Genomic DNA, 25618 nt, shown 5'->3' on the forward strand with positions numbered 1-25618 from the left:
GATAGGTCTTTTACCCACAGTTTTACCCAAGGCAAAAACTGTAAAAAAAAAAAAAAAACATTTTTTTGTCCCCTCATACCCAATGCTTTGAATTATAAGCCTCTCCTCTTCTGGACCCATCTGTACAATAAGCAGTGAGCGGATCTGACCCAGGCACTCCAGCAGATCCATGGTGTCCTGTATCGATACCTGATTGATGGTATAAGCCTTTGGAAGCGCTCGCATAAGTTCACCAAGTCTGTCATACTGTCTGTGAAGGAGGCTGAACATCATGCGCACTAACTCAGGGTTTTGAATGAATGATTCTTGGGCCCAGTGGATCATGGTGTGGGAAATGAGTTCCTGTAACGTGCCTGATTGGATTACAAAAGAGAATCAAACAAGAATAGACACATTTTAAGTTTTAAAGGTTTGACACCAGATACTCTTTCAAATAATTTTTGTGAGCAAAATTACACAATTGTTTCGTAACGTCAAGTGAAATATGGAACTTACTTGGTTTTTTGTCTTCCTGAGGCTCAACCTCAACCTCTACTTTTTTTTCTCGAAACTTTTTCACCCTCTCCACCAAACGAAGCAGTCGTCCACGTAGAGAATTATCCACCTCCTCCTCCTGTTCTTCCTCTTCAATATGAACACCTAAGAGTTGGAGTTTAAAAATAGTGCATGGATGATTTGATTCGTCTGTCTATTTGAAAAGCAAAGATGAAAGGAATTGATGTGACATCAAGCATAGTGGATTAAAACTGACCACAGTGTGCCAGCAGAGAATTATGAAAAGCCAGCAAGGATTCACGGACCTCATCAGGAACAGGACACTCTTCGTCGTCAGGGCAGTTTTTAAAGTTCATGAGCATGTTGACCTACACAACAGTGAGCGAGCTAGTGGAAACTCATTGCAAACAGATCAGATGTAACATATCTCACAAAACATTCAATGCTATGAAATATGATTTTTTATTGACTGACCCCAGTCAAAAAAATAAAAAATAAACAGTGAAATTTTAAACAACATTAAACTATTCCTGCTATAAAGTTAGGATTACCAACTTTGTTTTTTTCTAAATCCCAAAATACGGAAATATCTTTTCTCAGTACTTTCTTTTAATTTTGAAGTTTATATTTTCTAAGATTGCTATACTGTTAAACAACTAAATAACCCATTGGCCAATGTCATTCATGACAAAAAAAGAGCTCTAACATTGTAAAACAGAAGAAATTTATGCTGTACAAACATACTTATTCATCTTGTCCCTATTCTACCACTCTAAACGGTATCTTATTTAATTAATTCAATCTCTTTTTGATAGGTTTAATTTGTATTTTTTAACTGTATTAGAAAATACAGTAGTTTTTTTCAATTTTGGAGATCATTGAAGAGGGGGCTAATATTCCTTTATCATAAGCACATCTTAGCAGCAGGCACAACGTAGAGCAAATGTCCTGTGTTCATACATTTAAATATTTTCAAAAGGCAGATTCTTTTTATTTTTATTTATTTTTTATTAAGTGTCTCCTCCAAAAAACAAACAAACAAACAAAAAAATAAAAATTGGTGATTTGTTTTCCTTTTGGTACATGTTAATAACTAATACGATTGTAGTCTCCTTACCTGTTCTTGCGGCGGGGAGCGAAATTCACGAGTCTTTCGTGCAGTCTCTGCAGCCGTCATGGTGAAGGCCATCATGAGCTCATTATAGCGCTGCCTCTGATTGGTCTGTATCTGGTTGACAAACTTGTCTGAGAAGGCAGCAATGGCCTCCACTCTATGACGTAGCTCGCAGTCACAAAAATACTGCAACAGGGTGCACATCTAAACAACAAAAGCAAAAAGAGTTTTATCATTGTTTAAAAATCATGTTGTTTTTGTTTTTGTTGAATAAAGTTCTGTAGACTCCAAAATGAACAAAGTACCTGAAGTTTAACGGACTCTGGTAGCTTCATCTGAAAAAGTCCTTGTTCTAAATGCTCTTCTTTAGCCTCCCCACAACTCTCTACAGGTTTAGTTTCTTTCTCTGTTTCCTCGGCTCCTTTCTCACCATTCACTAAATCTATTTCCTCCACCGCTTCTCCTTGTGGGACATCTAAATCGGTCTCCTCTAATTCCTCCTCCTCACCTATTTCTTCTTCATCGTCATAACCATAATCTTCAAACTCCTCTTCGTCTTCTGCCACAGCGTCCTGCTCCTCCTCTTTGACCACGGCTACCTTTGGCAATTCCTCTTCAGCGTTTGCATTTGGCGGCTCCTCCGCAAGCTCCTCTGGTTTTTCAGTATAAAAGACTGTTGGCTCAATCATTTTGAGGATGTGTGTGACATCTTCATCGTCAAATACACCCATTATTAGAAGTGTGCTGATGAGTTTCAAGATTGGAACAAAATGAAACTCAACACTGCCTCCCACTGGATCTCTCATGGCTTGAATTCCATCCTGGACAGCTTCGATAAGCATGTTCAGAGCTTTGGTCTTTAACACCTAGAAATAAAAGCAAATTATTATTTTCTTTATATTGAGAGAGAGAATCCTGAAAGTGCTATTAAGAGTAGATCTCACTTGTAAGGGGATGGTTGGACTTAATGTGTAGATATCTGGGTCTGTCCCCACAAATCCAACGGCGGAGAAATGGAGTTTCGGACGTAGACATGTTGTGAGGCCGACGCCTGGTAACTGAGACTTCACTGAGTAAAGAGTGATGCTGCGTGTGTTGTCTGTCATTGGAACTATGAATTCCTTGTTTGTTCCAAGGCGGTTGCGTTTAGCAGACTCTAGATGCATGCTAATAAGCAGGTCATAGAAGCCGCTCCTCATCGGTCCTGGCAGGTAGGTACTCTCTATGGCGTAGAAGAGCTGAGATTCGTCTACATGGCTGCATAGCGCATGTGCCACCCTGTTGTTACCCAAGGCACACACCGAACCATACAGTTTTAAGGTGTGGTAGTGGAACTTCAGTAGGTCCATTCGTTCAGATAGTTCCAGTATGTCTATACACCTAAATAGAACATAGTGCCAGGTTACTCTGCGAAATAAAAGAAATAAACAATTTTAGCTCGTATTCGTAAAATGAATGTTTCTGACCTGTTCTCCTCTGGGATGTGAAGTGCCATCATTGTGAGCGGCTCCATACATTGCACCATCCAACCGAGTCTTTCGCTGACACGGCCTGTCTCTGGAGCCAAGAAGTTATTAGGCATACGACTCCAGATCACCGGGGTTAGCATCTGGACATCCAATCTCGGAGGGCACTGTGGAACTGGGTTTTTACGTTCACTGCGAAACATGGCTGCTGACAAGGGCATGATGTTCTGGCAAGACAAGAGGGACCTTTTTGGTTAACTCTCTTTTAACTTTCTTCTCTACTGTTGCTCCACAGTCAACGGCACAATGCAAGCAGACTAGCACACTAGTTTAGCACACTATGGTCACATGCTCATCCAGGAGAAGTGAACTCTTGATGCAATCTGCTGATTTTCCTTACATAGAAAACCATTTGAACAAATTGATTTGATTTGGATTAACTCTAAGTGCAATGGCATGTGTTGTAAATATTTAGATACCATAATGTCAAGCTTCACTTTTGGGCCCTCTCAGAATATATACATGATATTTGCGATGATCAAAAATTCAAAGAGAGGGAATGCTTCAGGAAAGATAATGCCTGCTGATAACCTCTTAGTAAAGCCTGTACAGCAGCAGTGTGCATGAAGGGTTGGAAACAGAACAGTGTTGGCGGTTTACCTTGAGCTTCCCGAGTTCAAACTGAATCACATTCTGGTTGGAAGGCTGAACAAAGACGGCTGGGAAAAGCTTTGTGTTGGGCTCAACCTGAAAGCAGACAATGCTTTAAATAAACAGGATTTAACAGCAATACCTAGGCTGAAACCTACAAACCTGGTAAAAGGTGTTTATCTCTTTTCCATTAGCGGTAAAAGTCATGAGCCCTGTGTCCAAATCAACGAGACAGCCAATCACGAAGTCCTCCTGACTGACGCGGGTTTGCTGGGAATTGCCGAATTCTCCTCCCCACACCATGTAGCAGTTGCTCCGTTTAATACTGTAAAAGATACCAAGAAAACTCAAGATTTTAAAGTATACAGTTAAGTTTTGAGAGCAAAACAAATGAGAAATTTTCTCACAACAAATCTCACCTGTCATGAATGTTGCCTCTATCATCCCCAACAGTGACTGTCACGTTTCTCACTTTGTTGAGGTCAAAGTGAAGATCATACTGGTGATAGTCTGGCGTGACCCAGCCGACCCACACGCCTCCTGGTTCCTGTCCTGCAAATATCCGCACCGAATAGTAATACTGAAAAAGGAAATGACAATTGGTTTAGGCATAAGGGTATTCATACAAGAAAGAACAAATTGCATATTTCAATGCTTGAATTACTTTTACTTGATCATGGATATGATAATAAAATAACTATGAGTAATGGTCATACAGTAGTGGTGTTGAGAATTATATCCATGTCATCCCTGTCATCTGGTACGACGTCTTCTACTAAGCGTGGCTGAGTGGGAACGACAGGAGGTGGAGTTATTAATGCAGCCTTCTTTGCCTTAAAAAGGAACCTGAAACAACAGAACATAGATTACAATAAACATAGAGTCAAGGTTGTTGTGAAAAGAGAGACACCATGAAATGCAGTCAACTGCAAAGTTATCAAACTGTTATAAAAATGAACTTAATGCATATGAGTTTCTTGTGAATGTGATTAAGCCTTGCCACACAGTAACACGGTAGCATGATATTCATGATCTCTGTGTTTAATTGCCGTTTAATTCAGGGGAAGGTGTCAGAGGGCTGATATAAAGCAATCAACTGTTTAAAACAGCAGATTGGTTGCTTTAAAATGGAGATGTGTTTAAAGACATTTCCAGTCCAAGGAAGGAACATTGTTGATGTTCAGTAATTCTTAATAAAAGCAGTATAAATGTAATGACACTATAGCCACATTTTTTGGGGAAAAAAGCAGACTTCCGTTGGTTTTAAAACCCTTTCAAAAAATAAAAAACCTTCTTATTTGTCTCAAAAATCAGAAGCACTGCATACCCTTTCTTCTTGCTTTTCTCTGTGGACGCATCCTTCTCATTCTCTCCATTTTTATTGGCTGAAGTTTCTTTTGCCACAGAGGGTTCCTTCTTGTCATCTTCCTGTTCTTTGCGAGTGGCTGATTTCTTAAGTATTTCAAAGTCAGAGTTTGGGTCGACTTCTAAAACCTGGTCTTCGGGAATCGTCAGAGCTTTAGTTAGGAGCGTCGTCCCTGCAGGGACTTTGAAAGTCTCGTGAAATTCAATTGGTATGCTGACTCTGAAGAACAGCAGGTCTGTGTTGGCATTCTGGGACCCAAATGTCTTGTGGGTCAGCTTGAGACAAGGAGGAGTGTCCACTGTCCCGTCAACACGGGAGATCTGGAGAAAGAGCATCAGGATGAGGATTTTCACGAGGTAAACTGATATTTGGAAATATTTCGAGAAAGCGTTGTAACAATACCTCAATATGTGGATGATCTGTGGGCACAGTGATAAACTGTGGAAGGCTTTTACTGAACCACATGGTGATATCTCGTTTCATGTTTATAGCAAATGGTTCAAAGCCCTCCTGCAGGCCGCAGATGGTAAAGTAACGAAGACTACTGACATTCTGACCCAGATTGATTCTACCCACCTGTGAGAGACCCAGACTGCACACAGGTATGAAACCTAGAAATGTTTGACATATGCATGATCAACAGTGTGCATTAGACGCAGTATTTCTGTTTTGTTTTAGGCCTGTGCTTACCCTCCCCAATCTCTATATCTTTAAAAGCCATTTCTGAGCCTGAGTCGCTGATCAGCATTTCTCCGTTGAGCGTAAACATGATGTTCATTTCTGTGAGGTCAATCATACATCCAACCACATCGCCAGACTGCCACTGGCGACCAAATGGCTCATTTCCCACATGCCAGCGTTGGGCCTGAAACATTGTGGTAGAATTTCACATCAAAAGGGAGTTTAGCAAACCTTCATAAGTAATTAGTCTTAGTCAGCATCCCACCTTAAAGCCGTTGAAGACATAGGCCAGCTCGTCAGCTCCAAGTTCAGTATCAGCGCGAACACTGGGCCTAGCCCAGCCCACTCTCATTTCTCCCACAGTCACAGCCTCAAACTCAAAGTACCATTTGCCCTGCGTGACGGCGTAAGATTTCTCTGCTCTGAACACTCTGATTTTATCTCCACGGGAGCTGCCTGGTCCATTCCCACCTAGAGAAGGAAATAACAGTAATGAACACACAACACCCCCAGTTCTCAATCTGTGATACAAAGACTAGTGGAGGTACTTTGACTTTAGAAGTAGTTAGACAAAACTTTTATTGGATTTTTTAAAAGTTTTTTTCTGCGAATATAGACAACGAACGAAAAAACATTAGTTTAAAGGACAAATAAAGATAGTAGTCTGGACAAATAAAGATAGTAGTCTGGAAATGCAAATATTTTTCTACTGCCCTTTTCCAAACCTATATCGGCATGGTAAAAACTAAAATGACATTCCAAACCTTTTCCTGACTATCTATGAATAATGTAAGCAAACAAGCACCAAGGGTACAAAAAAGAACATTTCCGTCACATTTATCTTATCTTTATTTCTAGGGTAAAAAGAAAAGGTGAATTATGAAAAGCGGCAGCCATATTGGATCAAAGTCATGTGTGTCTATCTTCGTCGTATCCCATGATCTTTGTGTTATCCATTCAGTACCAAGGGTGCACCGATTTTATTGGCCAGCTGATTGATTTCAAACCGAACTTTTCCACCAATCTGATCTACCTCTGTAAAGCTCTGAAAACCACACACTGTCATTTCGTTACATTTTTATTTAGCTTTGAGAGCTGTTATTTTAGAAGTTTTTATTGTTTCAGGGGCAATGATTAGTTATTTTTTTTTCTTTCTGTAAGATAAGATTGAAATATCTTGTGTCTTTGGATCTTATAACAAATGAAAGTGTTAGTTATAAAAAAAAAATCTGTATCGGTTGAAATCGGATTGGAATATCGGGCTTCTAAAACATCGAGAATCAGTGATCGCCAGAAACCAGTAATCGGTGAACCCCTATACAGTACTTCAGTACTAAACTTAAAAAATCATTAAATCAAATATTTGACATGGTTTTTTTTTCACCATAAAATGTGCATATGAAATAAAAGATAAAAAAAACTGCAAACTTACTGCTCTCCTGATCAGGTGGTTCTATGTTGTAGCCATAACCGATCAGTGTACGAACTGCTGCACAAACTGTATCTCTGTTGGTCTTTTTTGTCTTTTCATCCAGCAGGTTGTAGGGAACCAGGCGAGGATTACGTTTGTTCAATATGTCCTATTGGAAAAAAAAAAAAAAAATCAAACATGAAGTTAAACCAAATCAGTTAAAACATTCATGTAGCCGCTATATCTTAACATTCTTGTAACTCATAGAGCATTTGAGCTTAATCCAAAGTAGATACCTGCACAATACTGTACGTCCAGCCCTGTCGAACCCGGTCTCTCGCCCACACGTTGTGTCCATTTTCTGCCAATCTCTCTACCAGCGTGTTTTGATTTGGAGTGAGTTTGACGTGATTCAGATCCAAGGGAGCGGGTTTGTATCCGTTACTCTGCATGTAGCTAACAGGTAAAAAAATTTAATAAAAGGGTTACTATAATACTATATATTTTATTATAAATTGATTACAGCATTACAAACTCAAATGGTATGTTTATGTGTTGCAGCTCACGTTTTGGGGAGCTTGATCCTTTTCAGATTTTCTTCTGCTTTTTCATCTCCCATTCCCACATGACAGCCCAGAGCAAGCAGAGTCCTATTAGAATAAACACACTAGAGATTTAAAAAAAAAATCTGCTCATTTATTTTTTTTAAATGTTCGTGGTTTCTGAAGTTCTGAAGTTATCCCTTATTTCTAATTTCTTAATTTATAATAAACAAACTTTGCTTAATGATATTAAATAATCTGCAAAGAAAACATATATTGACTGATGAATGAACGGACAGTTTTGAAAACGTGTGGATCAAAGGATGTGCTGATGGAAGGAAGTTTTGCACCAGCACTTTGCAAATGTTTTGCTACAAATTTGTTTAATTTAGCAGAGAAAAAAAAGTTATATCATTATCTTATTTTGTCTGCTCATCAAGACACTTTAAAGAAACAAAGCAGCCTGATTTTGCAGTAGAGAGATCTGAAAATCACTGTTCATTTTGAAATAGAGAAAACAATTTCACATATAAACCTTAATAAAATAAAATAAAACAAGGCCTCCAAAATTTTTTGGATTGATTGCATTTTATTTTTCTCAAGGAAATGTTTTAATACTTATTGTCGGCAGCAAGAATGTGAATTAGATGCATTTTAGAAAAACAAAAACTCTATTTAGCTGTTTAATGAGAGGGTCACCAGATAGTTTTTGTCCTAATGACTAGAAAATGAATATAAAAAAGCAAACAAAATCAGTTAATGAAACAGGAAGATATTTATTATATATTTATTAACTAACCTCTTTGGGCAGTTTTATAATCTAACAATGAGAATGTTGCCCTAGCAAATAATAAAAGATTATCCATCCCATCAGAACCCATGATTGCAGACCAGTTAAGAACTGATCTTACATTATGGTTGAAAGAACAGATGTAAATGGTTACTAACAGGCAGTTGGCTAAAATAAAGCTAATTTAGAATTTGTAATCCATGCCTTCATTACTACTCGGCTGGATTACTACAATGCACTTTATGTGGGGTTAGTGGTTTAAACGTTGCTAGACTCAAAAGAGTGTAAAATGCTGTGGCACGTCTTTTATCTGGCCCACGTCAGCATCAATACCTTACCCCTATTTTAGCCTCATTACGATCACTCACCGTACATTTTAGGGTAAATTTTAAAGTTCCTTTAGTTGTTTTTAAGTCTCTCCATTTTCTTGCTCCATCTTATCTTTCTAAAGCTTCTGCACCTTCATGCACCCTCCTGTTCACTCAGGTCAGCTGACTATGCTCCTTGAGGTGCCTAAAACTAAAAGGAAACTAAGGAGCCTCTGCACTTTTTCTGTGGCAGCTTCAAAATGTTAAATGATGTTCTAGTGTATCAAAGAGTCTACTTCTTTTTCTGATTTTAAATCACTTCTTAAAACTCACCTTTTTCCCTTGGATTATAACACTACATTAGATGTTAATGTTAGCCTGTGATATTAAGTTATTTGTAGTTCTTATTTTAATGTTATTATATGTATTTTATGGTTTTATTGCTTTTAATTAAATCCTCTGAGTCTGTGGATCAGTTTTGCTGTTGTTCCCTGTACAGCACTTAGATCCCTGGGAAATTTTAAAGTGCTTTATAAATACATGTGAATCGGATACAATTAGCTATGCTTTGAGAAAACCCTATTTTGGAAAATAGAATTCAGCAGAGATCCTCAACGTTTCTCAGGCCAGGATCCAGGATTGTCTTCAATCCAAGGAACCCCTCAACATGTCCTCCATGGGAAATCATAACCCCCTTCTAAGTACAGAGGGTTATAATCGCAGTCAAAATATATACAATAAAATACATTGAGTTTATTGCCTCTTTTAGGTTTTGTCTGTGTAAAGGTGACAGATAATATTGTAGTTTAATCAGTATTACAATGTTACTCTGCCTGATTTATTTTTGATAAAACAAAGTACATTTTTATATAACAACCTCCCTGCAATGCTTCCAAAACTCATTAGGGGGTCTCACAATCCTTGTTATACACCTCTGAAATAGAGAATAAAATCTGGTAATACAATGACAGTTCTGAACTCCAACCCTTTTGTAACCATATTTTTTTTAGATCTTAATAAAATAATCAAGGATTACGCCTCAGCAGACAAAAAAAACCGTCAATAGACGAGCAAAGTCCGAAAAACCCGAGGAGTGTTGAGTTTGACTTTACGTACTTTAGCGTCTCTCCTGACATTGCTAAATTGTAGTTCTTCTCCGGCTCAGGCAAGCTCTGGAAATCTACCAGGCAGGGGTGCATCTTCTTGTTGTCGTCACGAAACTTTAAGGAAAAGCACAATTTTTTGCTCAAATTTCTCTACAGAAAGAAAGCAAAAAGAGTCACACCCTGAAAAAACCCACTAGTCCATATGTCCACCCTTGTTCTATGCGAGTAACAGCCCATAGTTCATGACTGTTTTCTGCAAGTTTCTCCCGGACCCGCTCCAAATGAGGAGGAAGTACAATCTGAAAGATCAAATGAAAAATTTAAATTTCACTGAGGTTCTAACCACTTTGACAATGCAGTGGAAGGGCAGGATTTTACCTGAATTGTGTCCACAGGATAGGGAGTGAACGCTGTGTGAGACAGGGACTGGGTCGGACCAAGCAGGTTACGAACATCATCAAAATCATGTTTATATTCCTTGATGGGCTCAATCCGCAAACGGTCCCTGGGCAGCACTGCCTCATAGCAGGGAGCGTAGCCTGGAGGGGGCAGAAACTTGAAATCCCCATGACGCCCCCCGAGAAGAAACCGTAACCTTGCATTTGGAACAACAAACAGACATTTGATAGTTGTTTAAAAAAATATAAATCCATTGGTTAGAAAAAAAGAAAAACATTGGGGAATAAAGACTTTTAAAGTGCCATACTTTATGCCTGCAGAGAAGCTGACGACTGGAAAGAATAGACCGTCCAGGTTGAAATTTTCAAACATTCCCTGAACAGGATGCCCGTTGATACGAAAGGAGATGCTTGGCACACTTAGATCCAGACAGCAGCTGACCACGTCCTCTGCTGCCAGACTGTGTTGGTTGGGAGAAGCAACATGCCGTGGTACACGCCCTGCAGACAGCCAGTAGGTCAGCTATCACTATCTAAAGAACTAGTTGCTAGGCAAATAAATGCACTTAAATTGTATCATCTAAAATGTCAATGTATATAAATTAAATCCCTATTATTTAAACTTTAAATCCACGATTATAAGAGATTTAATGATGAATAAAAGATTAATCTTCGAAGTCTATCTGGTTTCAGAAGCAATTTCTGCCTGAAAATATAGAAATGAAATAAATCAAGAACATTTTGCTGTTGCAAACAGTTCTCCAGTGGAGATGTCTAATTTTTCTCTAGCTGTTATGTCTAATTTTAAAAATCTATTTCTTTAAGCCTCACCTGAATTTTTTTTTAAACATCCTCAAGGTCCCCTTGACAACGTAGGTGACACCTCTGATTCTATTTATAAACACCTTTACTATGAATAGGACTACAGCATATAAGCTGAAGTGTATTTGATTAACAATAGTTTCAGTTAGCAGTTATTATTGGCTCGATGCCAAAACTGTGGCTGATTTACTTATAGCCTCATTAAAGAGAATTGGATTAAATGAAAAAAAATATTTCCATTGTAGCTTTGCAAAACATGGAAATGATTAAGCTAAAAAAAATTCTTTAAGGACATCAGTCATAAAAGGAAGAGCAACAAAATATCTGTGTCCAAATGAATTTTTCATGAAGAGTTTGATGGATGTTTGATAGAGTCTTAAAAGTAATCTCTATTGTTTAAAGTGCTTTAAAACAGCTCATTTTTGTGAATAAACAATATTAGCCAAGTCAGTGTGTTTGGTGGAACACGAGAGTCAACATATTAATTAACTGTAACTATAAGAATATATAGATATGACCATTATTTTTTTTAATATTCATAAGATAAGAACAATAAAACAAGCTAGATCCTTTAGATCAGAGGTCTTTAACAGGGGGTCCACGACCCCTAGGGGTCCACGGAGGTACTGCATTTGGTTGATAAGACTTCTTTTTTTTATATTCCCTCCTGCAATTTTTTCCACTAATTGAAATGCCTTTAAATACACATTAACATGAATTCAACACACTGTAGTAAACAGATAAATGGAGGCAGAAGATGTCTTTCAGTCATCAATGCACACATTGGTGGTCACAGTTTCATTCCCAACACCTCAGAATCAGAATTACTTTAATAATCCCAGGATTATTAAAGTAGAGCAACGTTCGTTACATGACTCCATCTGTAATAGAGTGACTATAGGACCAATTTCATATAACACAATTTCATACAATATATATAATTGGGGGTCCCCGCTCCATTTCGCCATCAGTTTGGGGCTCCTTGGCCTGGAAAACGTTGAAGACCCCTGCTTTAGATATTTATGCACATTAGCAGTTTTAAACTGGCTATAAAGTAGATGTAACATTGAAATGCTTTTTGAGCACTATAAAAAAATTTAAATGAATAAATAAATAGATTTCATGAATTTCATGATTTCATTTTCTTGTTGTATTTTCTTGGTTGCTTTTGTTGATGCTTGTTACTTTTACTTGAGTAGAAATAAAGTGCTCCTACTGAATATATCTGAATTGTACAACAGAGAATAATTGCTCGGATTGACCTTTTAGTCTTAAAATTGTTGTTTAGAATTTCTGCTAAAGAAACAACATATTTGTTTTACCTGACCAAAGGTGAAGGCCATCAAAGCCATAGGAATACAGGTCATCACCAACTCCATTACCCCCCCAGCCTTCTCCACCACCGGGGTAAGGGCTGTAGCCCTCGGTCAGAGCCCAACCCACTCGCAGGTGATACGGCTGGGCGGTGATGAACGGCTCTACATGATCCACCATCACCTCAAAGTACCACTTCTTATACTGAGTAGATCCTTCACAAGTTCCAAGGAATATGTTGGGTCTCATGCTAGAGTAATAGAAGACAGAAAATGTTATAGATAAGAATAAAAGCCCTCTGAAGAGAGAGAGAAAAACAAAAACAGAGTATAAACTCATGCAAACCAGGGGAGGAGCTAGATGGGGGGCCAGGGGTGACCATGGCCACCCTTAGCCAATCACTGGCCCTCCCTACCATTTTTTTCTCTCAAGTAGAATATTCAAAACATTTTAATTTTATAGATATTAACAATTACTTGACAACAAAAAACACTGTGGTTAATTATGCACATCGATACACCAACATTAGAGATGATTAGTACATATTTCATGCTCTTTCAGAACTAGGTTTTGTGTTATATGCCGTAAAGAGAAAATGTTGTGTCTCTGCAAGTCATCTAAGAGTCTTCAGTGAAATCATAGATACCGTAAATAACTATCTTATTAAAAACCTATTAAATTATCAATTTATGTAGATATTAGTACTTATAAATAAATATATTTTTAAAGTAGAATGATATTGATAAAAGTAGGTAAGTAATTACGATGGAAAAGATGTTGGCTCCAGAACTCAAACCTCAAAGAATTTTATCCACTACACCTTTTATCTTGAAGGATGTTTAAATATATGCATCTATCTGTTAGCAAAGGCTTTGGGAAACTATAGTTTGTCTTTATTTAGAAATGTGGACGTTGTGCTTTTTCCTGTTAAACAGTGTAGATTGACCCTGAGGTTCTGGAGTCTCTCCACTTGTGCCCCCCCGCCCTCAGTATACTTTGGTTATTGGCTTATTCCCTTATAAAAATGTTCTGGCTACGCATCTGTGCAAACCTACCCACCTGGTGACATAGTTAATAATGTTGGTTTGAAGAAGAAGGTCGCGACCTGGAAGTAGGTTCTCTGTGATAAGGTTCTGGTTTGATCTCACAGCTACACCGTTGCAGACACACAGAGAGCAAAGCACATCCAAAACCTATAGGGAAAAGGTTTCAGTAACACGACCAGTTAGAGAACTGCTCTCAGAAGCAGCCAAAGGAAAAGGATTTCAAAATGTACAAACCTTGTGGTTGCGCCCGTGCTTATCCAGTAGAGAGATAATTGATTTGATATGATTCTCCTTAATAATGTTCAACACCTCTGGACTCTCAATCAAAACACAGTACAACACCTCCAGAATTCCTACCGTGCAAATGAGAACAGTTGGTAGTTTAGGCAATGTTGAGCTGTAAAGGCCTTCAAGTTATTTAGAGATGCTTCAACATTGCCAAAGAAATTGAAAAAATAAATATAATGAAAAATAATAAGAATAATAAGAATAAAATCTGACATATCTCACAATTTTAAATTAATTCAACTTTGGTAGGTATGTAATATGCCTATAATATTTCAATGATTCAAAGGAAGTCCGGAAACTAGAGGCCTTACTCACCAGAGTAAGCACGAATATAAACTTTAAATGGAAATATAGTTTCCCACTGATACCTGAGGATGCTTCCAAACGATCCAGCTTACTGACCAGCCAGTCCAGGTTGTCACAGAAAAGAGCACAGTTTGTTCGGTTTCCTCGGATCAAAGAAGCTTCAGGGTGAGAAGAAAAAGGGAAATAACAGTAATGTAGCATCCCTAAACAAATAGAATGGATGTAATGCACAGCAAAAACAGGTTGCTGGACCTACCCAGCAGTTCATAAAGTAAATTTACTATCTCCTTCCATGATTCTGCAGCTTCCTCGCCAGCATACTCTGAAAAGTGGGCTGCAGTGTTGTAGACATTGAGCCGATCAATGCAGTCCAGAACGAGGTTAATCATTCCCTATCAAAAAGAAGAAATATTGTGGGTTGACTTATGAAACGTTACTCAGTATTATTATTACTCAACATATAGCTGTTTCCCTTGCTAGGCGGACCAACCTCCTCCTGGAACAGGTTCTGTCTGTTCTTCAGGGAGCGAAGCTTGAACTGTTTGTCCTCATGCTCTAGTTCCTCTTCAGGTGGTCTGAAGTAAAAGATGAGATCCTGAAGAGAGAGAACCACTGCGTCCATTGGCAGTGATGGCGGATTAGCAGATTTGTTTTTTCCACTCAAAGCATCCAAACCCCTAGAGGCATAACACGAGAAAAATAAGATGAGCATTAGAGGGGAAAATGAACAATTTAGAGATTGATAATTGTAACGATCTTTGTTCTGTTGGTTTTCTCTAAGTTTTCAGTTTCAAGTTTATCCAGGTTTTTCTTTGTTTTCTAGGTTTATTTGTGTGTTATGGATTTATTTAAGTTTCTTAGGTTTTTCTTTGCTTGTCCTCTGTTGCCCCCTTGTGTTTTCTTTTCCCTTGGCTTCCTCGTCAGCTCTACTCACACCTTCTCCTTATCAGCTCGTTAGTCCTGCCTTTGTTCAGTCAGTCATAACTACACTCCCTCTGCAGTCCCTCAGTGCTGGTTCCTCATCTTACTTTGTCTCACCCTGGCTCCTTGTGATTGTTTTCCCCTGATGTCTCCATGGTTCTGGATTGTGTTTCATTTTTATGTTGGGTTTTTGTATACCTGTTTTTTTCTACCTGTGTTATCCCATTAAATCTTCAAACAACTCACCCCTGCCTCTCAGCCTCTGCATTTGGGTCCTCACAAAAACCTCAACCAAATGGAGACAGATAATAAGGAAATGAAGAATAGTTACTTGATGAACTGGTTGAAGAGGCCTGCTGTGCTGTAAATCATTCTGGCAGCTTGAGACTCTTCAGTTTGCGATCGAGCAACTGTGAGTGCATCATCCATGTGACCTTCTTTGTGGAGTATGGCCTGAGAACCAGAATCATAGACACTTAAAATCAAGATTTACATGCACTATACCTTGCAAAAGGATTCAACTCTTTGGTCAGTGTTTTCCTGAAAAAACTAAAAACTCTGAAGGATTTTGCATCGACTAACTGGATTCTTCTATGAATCTCTGGTGTTTCCATCAACTCAACTTAGCTTTTCTGGCTCTTCTTAAATCCTGATTATGCCACCACCGTGCCCCTAAGCGGTAACATTGTCTTAAAGATGATGTGTGATGTTTTTCGTCTAGCATCATTACTTTTCCATAAGTACTATATTGGTGGGTGTCTGCATCTACCCAGTTAACATGTGTCTTGGTTCTTTCTTTGATTATTCTCTCATTTGTACCTTTTCTATAAGCACCACTCAGCTCTACTTAACTCTATGGTTTGGATCATTTTTTTCAGTTAATCCCACTGCTTGCAAAACAAAAGAAGCTGGTACTGTTGGTATTGGCTAAAAACTTAACATGGTAGGCAGGTACCCAGTTGCTTTGAAGAATGTCCCTCCCTTTTATGCAAACTTTCTACAGTGATGCTCAGAGAAGCAGGCAAAGATCATCTAAAGACACGAGTATTCAATGCAGAAGTCAGCAGAAAACAGTTTTGTTCTGCAGTGGATGAGTACACAGAAATAAATCCACTTTTTTAGCTAAATTTGCTGCACTCAATGTTTAAATTGTCCATAATATAAATATCTAATGTAGACCTCACAGAATTGGAAATATCTGCATCTCTTTACTTTATGGCAATCCCTTTAAATCTGCATACTTCCATACTTTATAAATTATTTAAAAAATACTCATGTTATGCTCATAGGTTTCCTGTTTGTCTAGTTCGGTTTGTGTAAATTGACCCCTGACCTGCTCCAGAATCTGGCCCAATTTGAGTGGAGCAACATTTTTGAACATGGCCATAAACTCTTTGTTGCCCTCCTCCTCACTACAAAGTCAGAATAACTAGGATTGATTATAATTGGTGGATATTTACTGCAACACTTACCTCGGAGCAGAGCGGAAGTGATCTAATGCTGCTGTCTGCTATGCTTCTTGGTCCTAATAATGGTGGTCATTCAATAATACTTTCTAGCAAACTTATGAGATCTTCATATAAAAAGCAGGATTTATACTAAGATTAAATTTGCCTGGGTAGATTGCATTTCCTAATCAAATATATTATTTAAGGGCAATATCTTTCAATGTTTCCCGATGACTGATTACATTTATATATTTTTTTTATAAAACTGGATAGTATGAATACTTTTGCAACTCAGTGTGTATAGAACAGATGCTTACTACATTCTGTTTCAAAACTACTTTTCAAAAGCGGCTACTTTAGCTGTAATCTTGATGTACTGTATGGTTCTACCTTTCTTTTCAGAGGTCCAAGACGAGCAGATTTGGCATCCACAGCAGCATATGTAAGCCAAAGTCCAGATGAAACATGCTGCACAAAGCACATGGATTCCCCATACTTAATCTCCGGTGTTCCCATGCCTTCCACATCCCGCTTCTGGGCCACTTCAATTTTTTCCTTTGTTAGGAGAAAAACATTTATTTACTTTATATATTTGATTTCACTTTAAAGACGCTTTAAAGAAGCCAGCTACAGCTAAGTTCTTATAAAACCTTAGAAATTCTGAAGCAGAAAGCTGACATCTTGGAATTGGCTTTTTCTGGGTCTACCAACAGAAGTCCCTTGTCCTCATCAAGTAACAAGTATCGTCCTGTTGTTATGTGGCGTATCCGGAAAGACTGACCCCATTTGATGTGACCTCCACTCCACCTGTCAAAGGGCAGAAACAAATTAGCTGAAAGGATGTTTTTTTTATATAAGTGTAACAGTTATTAAGAAATTTCAGAGAAAACAAAAATCTCACGCGATCCGCAGAGGCTCGAGTCTCCATAAGGAGCGAGCGTGGCTGCATACAGCACCACCTTCGTAATGGGCAACTCTATGATATAAGAAAATATTCAAATGTTTTGGAAAATTTTCAGATAGCTAACTTACAAACTGATAAAATTCCCCCCAAAAAATACCTGCGTTGGTCGTCCCCCTGGTCTGCCCCTGGAATGGCCAAGCACTCGTCCATGTGACCGTGGAAGAGCCTGAGCACATACCCTCCGATAAGAAAACCTGGAAGGCAACCGTTTTTTTATTTCTTTGTTAATTGTTTTTTGTTTTTAATAACGACAAGCCAATGTCTATAGACAAACACAATTAATGAGGAACTACAGACCTTCAGCAAGCTCACAGCCAGACATGACAGGGGTCATGGTCCAGAGTGTTTGCATGAAGGATGCATCAACCATTAGGTCACCGCTTGCATAGGAGAGGTGCTGAACAGAGCAAAGTTTATAAAATTAATAAGACTGATTAACCAAAAACAGATTTTTATAGTATAACAATGATGCTAACCAGATATCTCTCTGAAGAAACACTAACAAGGATGAGGTCATCTCCCACCCTGACCTTTTCACCCTCAGATCTTTGCTTTGAGGCCGGGTGTATGGTCCACCAGCAGGCCTCTCCTACAACAGAGAAATGGAATAAAGTCAACATATTTCTAAAATTCACAAATGCATGCAGTTCCTTCATAGCAGTAACATCTAAAGCCACCTGTCGAGTCTTCCTGCAAGCCCACATCAAAGGCCAACTTGTCAGTCAGTGATCGAGATGTAGTCAGACAGCTCAAGTACTGTGATAAAAACAAAGACAACATCTTTACATCTGGAATAGCATGAACTTTAAGAAAACACCTGATTGTCATAAAGGCTGGCTGTTAGAGAGGTTTAGGTTTTCCTAAACTAACTCTACATAATGCTGTCACACAGAAGTGGTAAATTTCAAATTATTGGGGAGGCAGTGGATGTGTGGTCCAGCCACAACTTTAATTAAATAGTTTAAATCAAGCAGAGAGTTGTCTTAAATAGTCAGTATAACCACATCTTCTAACTAGCTACATTCAAATGCAATACTCCATTTATAAATAACCAACTGTCATCATCAACTTTGTCTTCTCTCCATTTTCAGCTTGAGAGAAAGTAGGCCCGGCTCATTCTACAGTCTACTGGTGAAGATAATGCTTTTTCATTTTCTGTTCTATAGTAATTTAACTTTATTGATCTCACATTGGAGAAATTTATCTCTGCATATAACCCAACCTTTGGGGAGCAGTGGGCTGCCATTGTGCAGGGCCCAGGGAGGGTGGGGTTATGGGTCTTGCCCAGGAACCCAGAGTGGAGGCAGTGGGGATCTAACCAGGAACTTCCAACCTTTTCAGAGTACAAGTGCACTGCTCTAACCACTAGGCCAACACTCCCCTAGCATGTCTTATTTTAGCACTCTTCACTCAGCGCTTCTTGTTTAGTCATGGATGTACCTGTTACTTCCAATAAGCTTGTAATCTGCCACTGTTTTGTTAATCTACAAAAATTAACCCTACGTTAATTGTTTACTATTTAGCTGCCCCTGTTCGTGTCACTGATTCAGCCATTTCTGTTATTAAGTCTGTGTAGTTTGTTTCCCTCTTTAGTAAATAAATTTCACTAAATGCTTCTGTACTTAGTTTTGTTTCTTTCTTTAATTGTGCCACTGACAAACCCTATTGTTTTTACACATTTTGTAAATCAATGACACAGCAATTGATGCTATTAAGTCTGTGAATACGTTTCAATTTTAATACCAAGAGTAGTCTTGGATGAGCGTTTCTTTTTTTTTTTTTACTGTGTTTGTCTCTGACCTCTAAATCATTCACCCAGGGGTGGGCAATTCAAATTCCTGAGGGCCGATATCCTGCAACATTTGGATGTGTCCTTGGTCCAGCATATCTGAATCAAGTTATTTTAAAATTAGGAGGACTCTGGAGAAAATAGCTGTTTTCAAATGTCTGCCCTATCCCTATGTAGGAAACTGTATAGTGCTTACGCCATTTTAAACTAGATGTCTGAACATCTAGTGGATGAAAAAGTACTGGACATTAAAAAGAAGTGATCATCCATGGTCACTAGGCAGGCAGCTGTATCCCAGATTGCTTTGCGAGAGCTCTCCTCACAAAGCATCATTTGTTGTGGCGGCGACAAATAACAAAGATGTTACAGACACCGTGCAGGGAGGCGGAGTTACGTGACCAACGGGGAGTGAGAAGTAGTGATTATCTGTCTGAGTGTTCAGTTATCTGAGTTCGCTATAAAGTCTACTAAGTAGTCCCCGCTCTATATAGAGATTAAGGGATCTAGGGGTTAGGGTGGATGCTCAGAAACAGCCTTTGACTTCATAATGAGGAGATAATTCAGCCATTTGATTTAGATGTGTTCAACCCTGGAATAATCTAATAGTTGCAGGATACCTGCCCTTGAGTACTGGAGTTACCCCTGCAACAGAGGGTTGGTTTTTACTGCTAAATGGAAGAGGATCCTTTCCAATGTCACTATGTGCTAGTTCAGGCAGAGGAAACACTTTATTTTGAACACTGCAAAGAGGTGGATTTAAATAGATTTTTTATTCTCAAGGCATTGAACTCAGTGGAATAAAACTTAGAGTGGAATAAATTTAGAGTTGATTAATGCTACAATATGCAATTTGATCTTAATATAGCTCTATGGCTTTAAACTGTGAATTACATCTGTTTCCCTTGCGTTGATACAGAACTTTTCGCCAAATCGCATTAAAGGTATGAATTTGTTGCGTTGAATTTAATGGTTGTGCATCTTTATGATATTTAACTGCAGACAATCAGTTGCATTGAATGCTTGTGTGCTCACCATGTTGGAATGAGTGTGTTTCAGGAGGATGGCATGTCCATACAGCAGGGTTCGACTACCTCCACCTTGAGATGACTGAAGGAAATAGGGAAAGGCGTGGTAATTTAATTTAAACCGTTTATCAGTTAGTACCACAAATTTTAGAGATTCTAAATAAAATGACTTGGTAGATAAAAAAATAACAGGAGATACATTAAACATGAAACTAAAGAAAATGGGCAACACAGTAGGCAACACAGCATGCAACAACATTTTGCATGCTGAAGGCCTTTTTATATTCAGTAATTTCAATAAATAAAGATTGGAGAGTTTTGCGACAAACCAACGACGTTCCCTTTCTTGTGTTTTTGTCATCTGTAAAATACCTCCAGACAGCTGAAGCTGTCAATACTCACTGCTGCTACCCTCTGGTCAAGTGGGGAACTGCATATTCTGCCAAATATCCCTATCTCAAAATGTGAGAATCTTTTTAAAAAAAATCCTTTATCCAGATTATGACCTGGATTATCACCAAATGTAACTGAGGGACACCTGATAAAAATGTCATTAAAATCCATAACTTTTCAAGTAATCTCATACACAGACAGACAGATAAACTCTCCTAAAACATAACCCCATTGGCTGAGGTAACAAGCTGTTTAAACTCCCTTGTGGATATAGCCTTGTGAAGACTGAAATCAGCACTTACCCATTTGTCCAAATCGACCTCCTTCAGTTGTCAGGTTCAAGATTTGTCGGGTAAAAAGGAACATTTTAGTTGTTAATTGAACATATATTGTATAAGTGCAAGCACTGCTGGTAAAAGTAAGCAACATTTAATCCTTTAATTGTGTCCTACCTCATCCACAGAGGAGTTAGAGAGCATCTCCTGCAATGCTCGCACAGACAGAGACTGCTCCAAAATGAAGCAACAAATTGCGAGGTCTGGTGGCACATTCTGAAACAACATAATCAGTAAAGAGAGAAGGTCAGTGGAACTACTGAATCCAAAAGCAATACATCAGGTGTCCTCTCTCTACCTGAGCGTTTGATGTGGTCTCCAGAAAACAAAGCCTGTTCCCAAATCCTTCACATGACAGACACACTTTGATCTGTTCCTTGAGAATGGACGCAGTACACTGCAGCACCACTTGATCATCCTGGACAGACAAACATGAAAAGATGGCAGGGGGCATTTTTTGCTCGAAACACAGAAGGTATGCATATAACAATTAAACCTGTCTAAACTATGTTCCAATGAACCATGTGTAATCATTTGTTCAACTTTATCCCCTGACTTTGCTTTGTCACTATGGTTGTAGAATATAAAACTCTGAGGATTAATGTGATATTTGGATGTCCTGCTGACTGTTGTTTCCAGTTGTACTGAGTAGGAGAGTGATAATGCAATCATTTACGGACTAAAAGCTTAGTACAGGTTATTCCAAGCTCAAGGTCACAGTCACTATGTTTTTTTTGTTGTTTTTTTTAAACAAAAAGGCAGATTTTTTTAGCTGAGAAATTAAGGGATAAAATATTTCTAGAAAAAGGTGTAGCTTTAAGAATATCATTTCACACAGTCTCAATCAACATTTCCTTTGAGGCAGTTATTGTGCAGTAAGACGGACATCTGTTGCCTCCTTTCATTCTCCTTAGTGACTCGGCTGGTCATGAGGGCTGTGTGCCGAGGCTCTTTCAGCACAGAGATACAGTTCTGGATGTTATCTTTTCTGCTGGCTGTGAACCAGAGAGAGACTGATGCTTTCAGTGGGACATGAGGTGGGGAAATCCAGTGTTAATCTGATGAGAGAACTTCAAACACTTCACTGTTTTTCCCTTAAATCAGATCGTTATTGGATTTAGTGAATCTTTTTTTAAACAAGGCCTCATGAAAGTGACAACAATTAACTATTATAACTATTTCTAATTGGTGTGTTGTATAGAGAAGGTAAAGGATTCAATTTGAGTTTAGAAACTGATCAATCAATCGATTGATGATAAATCAATTGATGGATGATTGACTGATGATAATAAATAATTATACAAGTGTATAATTGTACATTGTAGCTGTAATTGGGTAAACTCATCTATATTATGAATATTATAGATAAATATACAGAAGGTATTGTAAATTACACACTAGGTTTAAAATAAACTTTTTACTGTAGAAGATTCCAGTTTTCAGTTTGATCTGTTGAAAGTATTTTTCTCACTTTCAATTTTTTCATTAAAGTTATTAATTTCTAAAAGAATAATACAGCCACAGAACATGTAGAGTGATGCAACATAAAAGTATTACTTTTACTGAAAGAGAACAAAAAATTGTTTAATTTAAAAAATATTTAGATATTCTAATATTTATATTAGAATATTTACTTCCTGTTACAATGCCAGTATTGAGATGAAAGGATTCTGCACCAATATAAATAATAGGATGAAATCACATGCATTGTTGATAGCTGTAAAAAAAAAAATGGCTTCTTCTCAGGATTACATTTCTCAGATTCAAGCTGAGCAAAAAAAAAAAGGGAAATGAGGGTAAACATTGGTGCCGATTTTAAGAAAGAAATGGGCTAAGAAGCCATCCGGATGTTGGTGCTTTCTTTCTGGACAGGAAATGTAAATGTTTGCTAGAATTAGCAGAACAAAAACTGTTAAAGGTTCATTTGGCATGATAGTCATAGTTTCTTTTAGAACGAACTATGGCTGAAACAATTAATCAGATTAATCGTGATGATCGATTATTGAAATAATCATCAACTAATTTAGTAATCAATTAATCGTGGCGTATAGAGACTCTACAATATACCTTTAGCTAACAGAGCCACCCAATTAGAGCAGATATTATATCACAATTGTAAATAAAACTATATAAATATTTGCATTTAAGATGAAGAAAAAAATCAATATGCTTTTTTTCCAGATCTCCTCAAGTGGAAAACTCTTGTTTGACCTGGTTTGATTTTGTAAAAGATCTTCTTAATGGAACCTTTAGCATTCTGATTATTAATTGAAAAAATAATTGACAGATTATTCGATCAGCAAAAAAATAATTTGTTTCAGTCCTAGTGCTAAACCAGCGTCCACTTTCTCCTGAGTATAAATTTGAGGAAGTAAATTGTGTTGCTGCTTGTGCAGCCCCTTGACACGATAACGCCCTGAGCAAAGGTCTTCAAGACCTACTGTACTACTGCCAAGGTATGAAACTTTAAATTTAGTGTTTTACTATACCCCTTACCATAAAGCATTCTAAGCTACCTAACATGTGAATGGCATGCTGAAATTAAACATCCGCAGGCTTAATGCCGTTTTCCACTAAGATGGGAAATTATCTTCAGTTTTCAATCTATTAATTCATTTAAAATATCTTAACCTGATTATTAGTAAAAAATAAATGAAGATTTTTTTTTTCAAAAACTTTACCTTCTTTTAGAACAATTTACTTTCATTTATTGGTGAATGAAATAATCTATAGAATTCCAAATATTTCTAAAAAGCCTGACCTGCATGACAACAGTCAGACTCAGTGACATGAGGCCTGGTGACAGTGAGTAAAAAAATATTGGCATGGTTTATCATTCTGTAAGCAGCCAGTGGATTCACTGCTTTTTAAAAGTTTAAAAAAGTCATTTGTTATGACAATCTTAGCATAAAGGACAATAAATCAAGCAGCACTGTCACCACATAGACTGAAGCAAGCAGGTGCTGAATTGGGCGAAGCTTCGGACTTGCTAATCCTCACACCGTAAATATAGAAGCCAGCTGAGTTCAAGTCTAAACAGCAACCGAGTGACAGAAACTTAATGACACATTGCTCACATATTTCCTATAGGGCCGTGTTTCACACCAAGGGACAATATCTAAGGACACATCTGAACTCCATCATAATAATGCAGTCATGCATTATGGATTCACTTCAGTAAACAACTGATATAACACTTTGTATGCTTTAAGCAGCAGTTGGCCATTTTAAAACCCCATGTAGACCACAGATTCTGGTTCAGGCTGTAAGAAACAAATGTGTTCAACACAATGTTGGAGTGTAAACACAGACTTTCCAAATAAAGACTGTATCATTACAGCAGTCCTCTTGCCTGCCCACAATGTCCTTCAACAGGCGGTGGCACTGAGATCAAAACGGGAAATATGATACACCGGCAATGCTTGCAGCAGCAAAAATAAACCAAATGTCTCAAAGACACACATGTTGTACACTAAAGGTGCACAGGAAGAACAAATGAGATTAAAAACCTTTCATAAAGTCTGGGATATTTATTAAACAGCTAATATTTTTCTATTTTGGATCCAAAAATCAGTCTTTAATATATAAAATATTAGAGTTTTATTCAATAACTTACTGGTAAGGAGTGATCATACCTTTTAAGCAACATAGTATAACAAAGACCAATAAAACTGTCTAAAAATATCATTCTATAATGTCCTTTTATTGTTGTTTTTGTTTCTTTCTTATGATATCTTTCAAAGAGTTTCAGCTTTTTTAATAGAGAAAGATCTCCTCAAGTGAAGATTGCATCAAGAACAGCACAACTTAACTCGGTTAATAGTTCTGATGAGTTCATGGTTTTGTCTTTCTCACCATATTTGTCCAAATTTAAAGCTCATTCTTTCAAACTTTTTGGGCCTAGAATTTTAATACAATAATATTGATTTTAATACAAGTAAAATAGCAGGAAAACAAACCCTTATACAGTCATTGAGATCATTTGCTTTACAGCTTTACTTTGCAATTACATTAAAAACGTCAACTTAAAGCTAAACTTGTTGTCAAACATTCTTACATGACGCTTTATATTGTTTTATGAGGTCCATAAAATGCCCATCTTTCACGTGACCAGACTAATAGACAAAGCCCTTGTGGGATATAAATAGAGAACAATGCAGACAATACCAGCCACCTGTCTTTTTCCATCTCAGTTCAAGCAAGGAACAAATCACAAAAGCGCTCTAAATATTTGACTTTTCAATGTTTGCAAGAACTTTTATGTGTTGATTCAGATCTTTTTTGTGGAATCAAACATCACTTACGGTTCGCAGGAATTGGATCTCCTCTTCTCCATCAGCGCCTTCTGCCATCCTCCCAAGGTGTTAAGAGACGAACCTCGAGACAAATAGGTTACCTACAAGGTTTCGCCACTTTCAAGTGCTGCTGTGTTCTCCAAACATAAGGCAGGTTCCTGAAGGACAAAAATAAACGTGATCACCCGCCAATGCTTCGCCCAGGCTGACTCATGAGGCTCATGGATTGACTGGTCATTATTCACAGCTGTTCAGAAACAGCATCATAAGAGGTGGAGCAAGCTGACAAATGCACATGATTTATTTAAATGTGCAAGAGGACATAAACTATATATATATCAACG

General features: G+C 37.9%; 1 protein-coding gene across 7 annotated transcripts in view; it reads right to left on the reverse strand.

Annotated features, from left to right (window-relative positions):
* LOC107089817 (ryanodine receptor 1-like) overlaps nucleotides 1-25480 on the reverse strand; it is a 69398-nt gene extending 43918 nt beyond the window's left edge. For all 7 annotated transcript variants that reach the window (XM_015382801.1, XM_015382804.1, XM_015382798.1 and 4 more), the window contains exons 1-41: nucleotides 25284-25480; nucleotides 21278-21397; nucleotides 21097-21195; nucleotides 20947-20967; nucleotides 20259-20333; nucleotides 18115-18193; nucleotides 17914-18026; nucleotides 17735-17834; nucleotides 17535-17631; nucleotides 17375-17449; nucleotides 17124-17280; nucleotides 16864-17028; nucleotides 15357-15478; nucleotides 14595-14781; nucleotides 14361-14496; nucleotides 14167-14262; nucleotides 13745-13863; nucleotides 13524-13657; nucleotides 12473-12714; nucleotides 10637-10829; nucleotides 10309-10525; nucleotides 10125-10229; nucleotides 9941-10044; nucleotides 7751-7834; nucleotides 7481-7640; nucleotides 7206-7353; nucleotides 6039-6244; nucleotides 5783-5957; nucleotides 5495-5703; nucleotides 5054-5412; nucleotides 4443-4572; nucleotides 4146-4306; nucleotides 3889-4051; nucleotides 3736-3822; nucleotides 3076-3302; nucleotides 2554-2989; nucleotides 1915-2475; nucleotides 1613-1813; nucleotides 752-863; nucleotides 496-639; nucleotides 80-353 (exon numbers count right to left, since the gene is read on the reverse strand). In XM_015382801.1, coding sequence (XP_015238287.1) covers nucleotides 80-353; nucleotides 496-639; nucleotides 752-863; nucleotides 1613-1813; nucleotides 1915-2475; nucleotides 2554-2989; nucleotides 3076-3302; nucleotides 3736-3822; nucleotides 3889-4051; nucleotides 4146-4306; nucleotides 4443-4572; nucleotides 5054-5412; nucleotides 5495-5703; nucleotides 5783-5957; nucleotides 6039-6244; nucleotides 7206-7353; nucleotides 7481-7640; nucleotides 7751-7834; nucleotides 9941-10044; nucleotides 10125-10229; nucleotides 10309-10525; nucleotides 10637-10829; nucleotides 12473-12714; nucleotides 13524-13657; nucleotides 13745-13863; nucleotides 14167-14262; nucleotides 14361-14496; nucleotides 14595-14781; nucleotides 15357-15478; nucleotides 16864-17028; nucleotides 17124-17280; nucleotides 17375-17449; nucleotides 17535-17631; nucleotides 17735-17834; nucleotides 17914-18026; nucleotides 18115-18193; nucleotides 20259-20333; nucleotides 20947-20967; nucleotides 21097-21195; nucleotides 21278-21397; nucleotides 25284-25331 — 6641 coding nt within the window. In that variant the 5' untranslated portion in view covers nucleotides 25332-25480. The remainder of the gene's footprint in view (nucleotides 1-79; nucleotides 354-495; nucleotides 640-751; nucleotides 864-1612; nucleotides 1814-1914; nucleotides 2476-2553; nucleotides 2990-3075; nucleotides 3303-3735; nucleotides 3823-3888; nucleotides 4052-4145; nucleotides 4307-4442; nucleotides 4573-5053; nucleotides 5413-5494; nucleotides 5704-5782; nucleotides 5958-6038; nucleotides 6245-7205; nucleotides 7354-7480; nucleotides 7641-7750; nucleotides 7835-9940; nucleotides 10045-10124; nucleotides 10230-10308; nucleotides 10526-10636; nucleotides 10830-12472; nucleotides 12715-13523; nucleotides 13658-13744; nucleotides 13864-14166; nucleotides 14263-14360; nucleotides 14497-14594; nucleotides 14782-15356; nucleotides 15479-16863; nucleotides 17029-17123; nucleotides 17281-17374; nucleotides 17450-17534; nucleotides 17632-17734; nucleotides 17835-17913; nucleotides 18027-18114; nucleotides 18194-20258; nucleotides 20334-20946; nucleotides 20968-21096; nucleotides 21196-21277; nucleotides 21398-25283) is intronic.
* Nucleotides 25481-25618: the final 138 nt, after the last annotated feature.

This window comes from Cyprinodon variegatus, unplaced genomic scaffold (genome assembly GCF_000732505.1).
Source record: "Cyprinodon variegatus isolate N-32 unplaced genomic scaffold, C_variegatus-1.0 Scaffold267, whole genome shotgun sequence".
NCBI lineage: Eukaryota > Metazoa > Chordata > Actinopteri > Cyprinodontiformes > Cyprinodontidae > Cyprinodon > Cyprinodon variegatus.